General features: G+C 40.7%; 1 protein-coding gene across 1 annotated transcript in view; it reads left to right on the forward strand.

Moving 5' to 3' along the window:
- LOC134007902 (tensin-1-like) overlaps nucleotides 1–3,180 on the forward strand; it is a 51,037-nt gene extending 47,857 nt beyond the window's left edge. Inside the window, exon 35 of the mRNA XM_062447621.1 lies at nucleotides 187–3,180. Coding sequence (XP_062303605.1) covers nucleotides 187–316 — 130 coding nt within the window. The 3' untranslated portion in view covers nucleotides 317–3,180. The remainder of the gene's footprint in view (nucleotides 1–186) is intronic.
- The last annotated feature ends 5,521 nt before the right edge of the window (nucleotides 3,181–8,701 follow it).

Raw genomic sequence — 8,701 nt, forward strand, 5'->3', positions numbered from 1 at the left:
CTTTGTGTACTGTAGGTTAACTGATCCTTCCGAAGGGTTGTCTGATCTGGTGATCAGTAGTCGAATAATAAAAAAATGAATCAGTAAAACAATTCATTATGGGTCATATTTGTCATCCCTGGCTTTTTCTTGTCTTTTTCCTCCACTCCTCCCTCTCCTCCCTCCCTCCCTCCCTCCCTCCTCAAGGCTTTTTGGGTTTGTGGCGAGGAAGCAGGGCAGCACAACAGACAACGTCAGCCACCTGTTTGCAGAGCTCGATCCTGACCAGCCCGCCTCCGCCATTGTCAGTTTTGTCTCCAAGGTGATGAGGCGATGAAACCCATCTCCCATCTAAACCCGCCGGCAGCCATTTAGATATTTTTCCTTTTTTAAGGCTTTTCTTCTTTTTGTCTTTTTTTGGGGGGAGGATGCAATTTTTTCACATTTATTTAACTTTCATTCAATTGTGTTTGATAATTATTTCCCTCCTCTTTTGTTGTCGGTTGATCTTTTTCAAATTATTTACTTCGAAGATGTTTATTTAATGTCTGAAGGACTTGGAGATGTTTCAAGATGGCGGCTGAGGATGTGTGGGGTGGATTTGTAAGATGATGAACTGAGGAGACGGAGGGAACTTCTTTCCCCAACAGAACAACTTGAAGAAGAGGCTGTTAGCTCATTAAGGACTAAAGGAAATGCACCGTTCAGTGAGAGGAAAAGTACACTGACATTTTTCAGGTTTTTTGGATTGATTTAACCAAAGGTAGCACTCAGAACAAATAATTATCAGATGGTCAATTTAAGCCATTTTATGTTTTTTTTCTTTTCTTCTTTTTGAATAGATGGTTCTTTGAGAAACAAAACAAAAAAAGAACAAAAGCTATCAAAAAAAGAAAGAATGCTTCGTAAACTCTTCTGTCTTCAGAAAAAAAGTTGGCCTCTATGGCTCATTACAAAAGAGTATTTAATGACATTTTGCATGTTAGCTCGATCTTTAAGCTTGGTCCTTAAACCCTCTACAAAAGTCATTAGTGAACCCTCAAGTGGACATTTCTAGGCCTGGTGTATGTTGTTAAGGGCTCAACTTCACATAGCAGACCAAACTCATCGAACACCGCACTGTGGTCCAACTAAGCCAGAGAGATTTCCTGTCTGAGGTCCAGGGATGACCAGTCAATCCCCGAACTCATTGATTCTATTTATCTGATCTGGTGGAAATGGATTCATCTTGCCCGTGGAATGCGGGGGAGGTCATGTGGGTATTCTGCTGTTTTCACTTGTGCTTCCTGGATCTGGCTTTGCTCTGCATTATGCTGAAACCTCCTGTCCACTAGGGGTAGCTGTCGGGCCATTCCTCCCAGGGACTGATCCTTCAACTCCTGCTTGCTGGACTGGCTACTCTCACACTGCAACTGCTACTGAACACACTGAGACACCCAGGGACAGGTCCTGAGGCCTGAGCCTATGCACTGTCCTGCATGTTTTAGTCCCAGTGCACCCCTCCCTCCCTCTAAGCTATGTTCAACATCACCAAGACTCTATTCTATGCTGTGTGCAATGAAGACGATTTGAACCCCCTTTAGACATATGGGGGGGGGGCGTTAGAGGTTGTTTGACTTGTGAAAGACTGCATGAAAACTAAATTTTTGTACTCTTCTCTGAGTTCTAAAAAGAAGAACTGGTAGACAACTCATTGTTGACGTAGTTACCCGGTGATGAGATGCAATATTTCTACTCCCTTTTATCCCATCTTGAACCAGGGTTACCTTTCACTGTATCAAGGAAAGTCTTTGTTTTTGTTTTTCAAACCCAACGGTGGATCAACATTTTTCTCTGATTTGCATTTAGATACCTGTAGCCGAAAAAATGGAAGAAAAAAATAACCTAGACGTTTCCACACTGTGTGAAAAGGCCTGCTAGTTACACACACAAACAAACGTTCACTGTCCTCCATAAGCTAGAGAAAAAAAACGATATTGTTAAATGTATATAGATAAACTACTTTGAAAGGTGACATAGCGAAAAAGTATTTATTTTTGTTGCTTAGTTCCCTCATGGTTACAAGTCATATATACATATATTGTACAGTCTACATAGAGTAGATTTACTTAAAGGGTTGAGAAAAAAGATATACTTATTTTGGCTAATGATTTCAAAGTCAGAAAGGCTTTGAAAGGCGTCTGAATATACATGGTGTACATTACTGTGTCCGTGTCTCTTTATTCAGATCTCCATGTTTTGTTTTGTCTTTGTGTTCTCTGAGAGCGATGTTGTAGGGCATGTGTGGGTATGGGACAGACCCAGAGGACTCTTACAGGACAAGTGCATGGACAGCTTAGCTCTCAACGACAAAATGCAAGGGTTTGTTTTAAAACGTTGCTGTTTAAAACGTTGCTGTCTAAAAACAGTGCACCAATTTTGTTGACTTTGCGTAACTGATGTCTGTAGATCTGGGGGCAGCTGTTTGATAAGGTTTCAGATGCAGGTTTGTATGGGAAGCATGAGGATGACTGGACTGGAAGCCAACCTTAAATGCAATATGTAAGCAATGGTATGCATCCGTTATGATAATATTATTATTTGCCAAAGATCCAAGCACATCTATACTGTCCACAGGTTTTGCTTTTATCATGAACTTTGCCATATGAAGCCAAAATATCTCAGTTGGGGTCATTTGTCTGTTATTTGTCACTTGCTTTTCATTGGTACTTATGCAGATCGACAACTTGTGTCAAACACGTTGCAATTACTGACAAATGTCCTTGTAATTTCCATAACAACCACGTCTTACCCCAAAAATAGAAGTAAAAAGCACTTACCTACATGCACGTGGAATATCACATTACCAACAACAGCAAAACAATACAAACATATGAACATATCAACTTTGATTTCATTGAATGTCAGAAGTGAAAGTTACATTTCCATTGATTCATATTATTCCAGTTCTTTCAGTAATTATTGAAGTTCCATTGTACCATCTTTGTTTAGCCAAGTCCCAAAGCTGTATATTAAATCCCTCACATCATTATTTATTCTCTTATTTATTCTTTTTGAATGTATGTTTCATACAATCTTTCATGTTTTAAACTACATTATCTCAGTTGTCAGTGTCAAAAGCAAAGGATAAGGAATGTATGGTACCATTCTACCTGTCGCCAAGAGGTCCAATGCAATATTATTGGTCATAGTGTTGTTCAAGATTTTTTAAACAATATTGTTTTGGTATCCATATCTGAGTCTGTTAAAACATGATCATATGAAAAAACAACAAATCATTAGAGATAACATTTTAAAAAGATGTCATTCATACTTTAAACTTGCGATACCACATTAGGTCTGTTGGCGTTAGGTGAATAGTTATCAATGTGTTTGTTTGTGTGGCGGAAGAGTTTGAGGCCTTGTGCAGAAAAGACTGAATGTGTGAATGCTAGCTAGAGATGTACACAAGGCTCTCATAATTTTTTGTTTTCATCATTTGCATTATATTGTCATGGCTTACCTGTTCCTAAGGAGAAAAAAAAACATTAAAGCAATACAGTTACAGTAAAAAAAAAAAAGTGTTTGAGCTGTTGCCATTTTTCCTGTTTTTCTTTTAATATGTCTTTTTATTTGCAGTCATTGATGATGGTTAGAAATATTTACCAATCAAAACATGTATTAAGGGTTTGATAAACCTGTTGGTTTAGGGTTAATGAATCTAAACTTGGTTCAGGCACCGTAGCCTTGAGCCGACATGTCAGAGCACAGTCATGTTGTAGCTAGGAGCTGCAGGGGACGATGACATCAGCACGTCTTCAGCACGCAGCAGTACGCACCATATGGTACACGCGGAACAAATATCACCTTTTTTTTCCCTCCTAATTTCCTCGTCTCTTTCTCACTCTCCCCTTTCTCTCTTTCACTCTTGCACTCTTTCCCCATGCCTTCCTCTCTTTTCCTCGGTCTTTCTCATGCCTCTCTTTATCTCTGTGTTTTTCTTTCTTACCCACCTTCTGCCTCTTTTCCTCTCTTTTTTTTCGCACACTCCCTCGGTCTACGCTCTCAGGCAGTGTGACGCTGCGATGACAATCTTTGTATGTGTTTGTGTCATATTCTCAAACCAGCTCTATGTAGGGAAGCCTAAACGTTGTGTGAAGATCACGAAACCCTGTTAGAATTGTTCTACAGTGTACACCACACTCTACACCCTCATACTCAGGCTTGAGTAGCCCAAGTCATTCTTTGTTTTGGGAAAGCTTCTAATGGGTGCCTTTCATTTAGTGGTGTAACTTACAGCAATCATTTGATATTGTAAAATGGTTTGTTGACTTTTTTGTCCTGTAGATTAGTGTTTGTTTCTCTCATACTCTCTTTATTTCCGTACTTTGTTTCATTTCTCTTTACTGCCCCCATCTCTAGATTGTAAGGAGTGCACCATTGCATGAAGAAATATTTTTGTCAAGCAACCTCTATCTGAGGTGGGCTGTTGTGGAAGAAAGTTCTGTTTCCACTGGAACTGTCTGGCTCTCAGTTAAGGTTCTGGGTTTATAAGTATCAACCAGCTAATTGGAGATTGTTTGACAAACGCTTTAACTTAAAAATGACTAGTGCAGAAACACAGCATTACTAGAAAAGTCTCACTGAGGCATGAAGGTCATAGGATGGTGTTTATAGTGAAAAGAGAAAAACAAAGATAACAGACAGCCAATAGGTGTTTGTTAGACAACACCAAGATCCAGGGGCTTGCATTACAGTAAGTGTTATTCAATAGTTAATAAATCCTTTAATAACATTAATATATGTTAATAAGATTATGTGTTAATAATATGAGTAAGGGTTAGGGTTATTGTTATTGTTATCGTAAGATAACTAAGAGTTAGTTAATAGGTAATGAGGCCCACATAAGATGATTATTAACAGTAATTTGTGTTGAGTAATAAGTGTTACCGTTAGTAATCAGGCAGAAGCTGAGACAATCACAGTAAGAATACAGTATGTAGCAGTATGTGTGAATTGTTAATCTCATAAAATAACTAAGACCTGTGGTGTTTGTTGCTACGATGGGGGATGTCAATAATTACTAAATATTACACTACTTATTAATAGTCGCTGGCCCACTGCTATTAACAAATGTATTGCTGGCAAGACAATCAACCTTGGAATTCTAAAAGTTGTGTTTATCTTTGAGTATGTGCCTGATGGAAATGAAACAATGTAGCCTACACAATTCACAACACCGTCGTCTGCCATGAAACATTCTGTTTTGTACTTGGGTGAGTTTAATACCTATCTACCTGTCCTGTTTAGGAATTGTGTAATCATTTAACCATATGTAGACTAGGCCAGCATCTTCTTGTTTTTCTGTTTCTGTTCTGAGCCTGAATCGACAGCCATGAGTTTGTATGCCTTTCTTTGCCAGTTGTTAGCTATGTCAGTTAGCTAGCGCAGTTGCAATGCAGATGTCCATGGTTGGTGGTGGAGTTAACCTGCTTTTGTTCCCACCCATTAACAGCCTGTAGAAAGTGTGAAAGAGTAAAAAATCTTTCCAGGGGATTTTCTCCGCTAGTTGATTTATGAGGTACCAACATTCAAATAAGCTCTCTTTGCTTCAAAAATGTTCAGATTTCAATGTATGATATATCACTTGAAAGCTTGCACTTTTATGACCTGTAAAAAACTGAAAAATGACCAGGACCTACATGCAGACTAAAATACCAGCACTTATCACATATGCAGGCAGCCAAAGTGCACTTCACTCCAGACTGGTGCATCCAGAATATCTCTCTGTGAGGAAGTAACTGTGAAGCCATGAAGGGTAAAGGTTATGGTAAGGGCTTTGATATCCACTTCGGACATCTTACTAGGTAGGTGACTACCGACATTTAAATGTAAACTTTGTGCAAATGGTAGAGGTTTAACACTGATATTCAAAGTATGGGGAGTTCTGATCAAATACAAGGTCAGAAATGTTGTCAGAAAAGTTTCCAATTCAACATGTGTTCGAATTTGCTAAGTGGTTTTTAGGGCTCCAGAGAATGGTACGGGCGAGGACTTGTTGTAGCGGTCTTCTGCGGTTCCTTGGTTTTTCACGTCAGTGAGATTGGCCACCTGTAACAACATCTCTCTTTAAATGGAAAAACAGACCTGTCCTGTAGGGGGTCAGTGGGCTGTGTTCATGCAGAGAAAATGTAAAAGTGGGTGTGTCTGTCTGTGTTTAAGATCGTTACAAGGGGTGTACTGTAGTATGGAGAATTGCATAAAGAGAAGACCCTTGACCGTGACCACTCACCCACATCTTAGATGGCATGCTAGTGGTAACCGCTGCTAATGACTATGCTGCAGCCCATCTGACAGACAGTGATGCTAATGGTAATGGTTACCTTCACTAATGCTATTATCGTCAGCCTGTAGGCGTGTACTTGAGGGAACAACTGGGGGATACGCAGAACATTCCTGTTGGCTTAAGCCGTCACTGAGAGATAGAGACATCTCCCATAGTCTCTGCAGGCGTGAAGTCAAATGCAAGGTGGAACAACATGGCCATTAGAGCAACCTGCTATCATACATGAACAATTAGCACAAAGCTACATGATAAGGATCGTGAGAAGCATACCTTTCTATTCTGTGTCGGTTGTGATGGTCGTGATCAAGAAAGAGGCCGATTTTTAACTACCCATCCGGAGGAGGTGAGAAGAATGTGATGAAGACAAGCTTGGAACCCCTTGAGGTTAGGCCTACTGTCCTCTCTTTCACACACAGACACACTCTCTGAGCAGGGCTAATATCAACGGTAATGTCATGGATGTCTCCCCAGAGATTTTAGCAGAGAAGGAGGAGAGTGTGTGTGTGTTATCCTTTAAAGACTGTAGCCGGCCACGCTCGTTACACAGGCAGCTGACTGGACACACCTGCAACATCACTCATTTTGACTCTGGGACGTTTTCCGAGGTGTTCAAATGAAATATGTCCCCCTTAAAATGTCCCAGAGAAATGAATGGTTCCACAATGACAGGGTCTGCGCTTCCCACTCAGAACAGCTCAGGGTAATAATAATGAAGGATTTGGTTTTAAATGCAGCCAGACTGTCAGCCACTCATGAAGACATGCTGTGCGTCTGGGTGGTTAGGCTAGTGGTTAACTTCGCCACAAGGCAATCTATGAGATCCACAGGATTTGAACCCATCTGTGGCTGAGTGCAGTTGTCTCTGCCGTAGATGATCTCTGCCTTTATCCTGTGTGATTAAACAGGTGACTAAAGACTGGACTTATACCTTGCTCCTTCCTACTCCTCCTGTATATTCCCAGTATACATCCTGGACAAAACTCCCAAAGTTGGATGATCATCCCTGCCGGCCCCAATTTCCTCCTTTAGATGTATTCCCACTTCTCTTACAGAGAACCCTCGTCCCAAAACATTCACTGTGTGGAATCGATCGAGAAACTCTTTTATGGAGGCCTGCTGTGGTCCTATATATCTACAGGACTCTATTTTATCTGGCAGCCACATGTGTGACTCTCCCAAAGGTGCAAGCTGGCCACGGTATTTCAAAGTGCTTTGTTCGAATTCATGTCTTTGAGCATCGCAGTTGCACCTTCAAAGGGCACAAGTGCACGTTGGAGTGTTCTAACTTGAGGCAGGTGGGACTCATTTGCTTCATTCCTGGTTTAACCCAGCATGTCCTCATACCTGCACGGCCTTTGGAGAGTCTCACGTAGAGCATAGTCAAATTCTTCCCCATGTATTTGAGGTGAGTTTGATTTACCTTGATATTTGTTCTTTTAGGACTGTTTCCATTGGTGTCAATTGACTGGGTGACTTAAATTAAACACACCCTAGTTCGTTTGCAATAGTTCTTGCAAATAATCTTTGACCCAGATCTGTTCATACGGCAACCAAAACGATATTGACCTTTGACCTATTGTTGATGCCCTTATGCCCACCATGATCTGGATGGGTCCGATTTCAACCTGTAACTCCAGGTCTTATGACTGGGTCCAGATTTAATGATGACACATCCAGAGTGAAGACTGTAGTATGTATTCTCTCTCCTTCATAACACACTGATACTCTGCGGTCCCTCATAACCCATCCGAGTCCACCCACACTGGCCTGAGGCTTGAGTACTGGTGGGTTTATTGTATAGGACAGTTCTCCTGTTTAAATATTTTCATTGAACTTCAGAGACAAAAGTTGAATAATTTGAACTACCTGTGGTTCTGCTTGATAGTGCACTGTTAAAGATGTTTTGACTCTGTGACCTTGTAAACATGATCTCAACTTCAGCAAGCTGTCTATTAACTGACACATTCCCAAGCAACTATGTGGACATTCTGTGGAAAATATGACCATCACTCACACAACTTCCATGGTTTTGGAAAAACCTGGCCATCTGTGTGTGTGTATGTGTGTGTGTGTGTGGGTGGGTGTGTTTCAGTGTGTACAGTACGTGTGTGTGGATGCTATTGAAGGCCAAATACCTTGACATGGGAAAGTTACATTCTTATCAGATGGAAAGATCTACCTGTTTGTTTTGGTTTATTTTTGCTTACGCTCCATGCTTTCTTCGGACATTTGCTGCGATGTCCTTTTCAGAAACGCAGTGCAGGTGCAGAGATTGTGTGCAAAAGATATGGATCATCTATTGAATGCACTCCTACAGCACACAGACAAGGAAATTAATACTGTGTTTTGTTCACAAAAGCAAATGTTCATGCTTTGATTGTCTGAGTTAGATGACAT

The sequence above is a fragment of the Osmerus eperlanus genome, chromosome 21 (genome assembly GCF_963692335.1).
Source record: "Osmerus eperlanus chromosome 21, fOsmEpe2.1, whole genome shotgun sequence".
Classification (NCBI taxonomy): Eukaryota; Metazoa; Chordata; class Actinopteri; order Osmeriformes; family Osmeridae; genus Osmerus; species Osmerus eperlanus.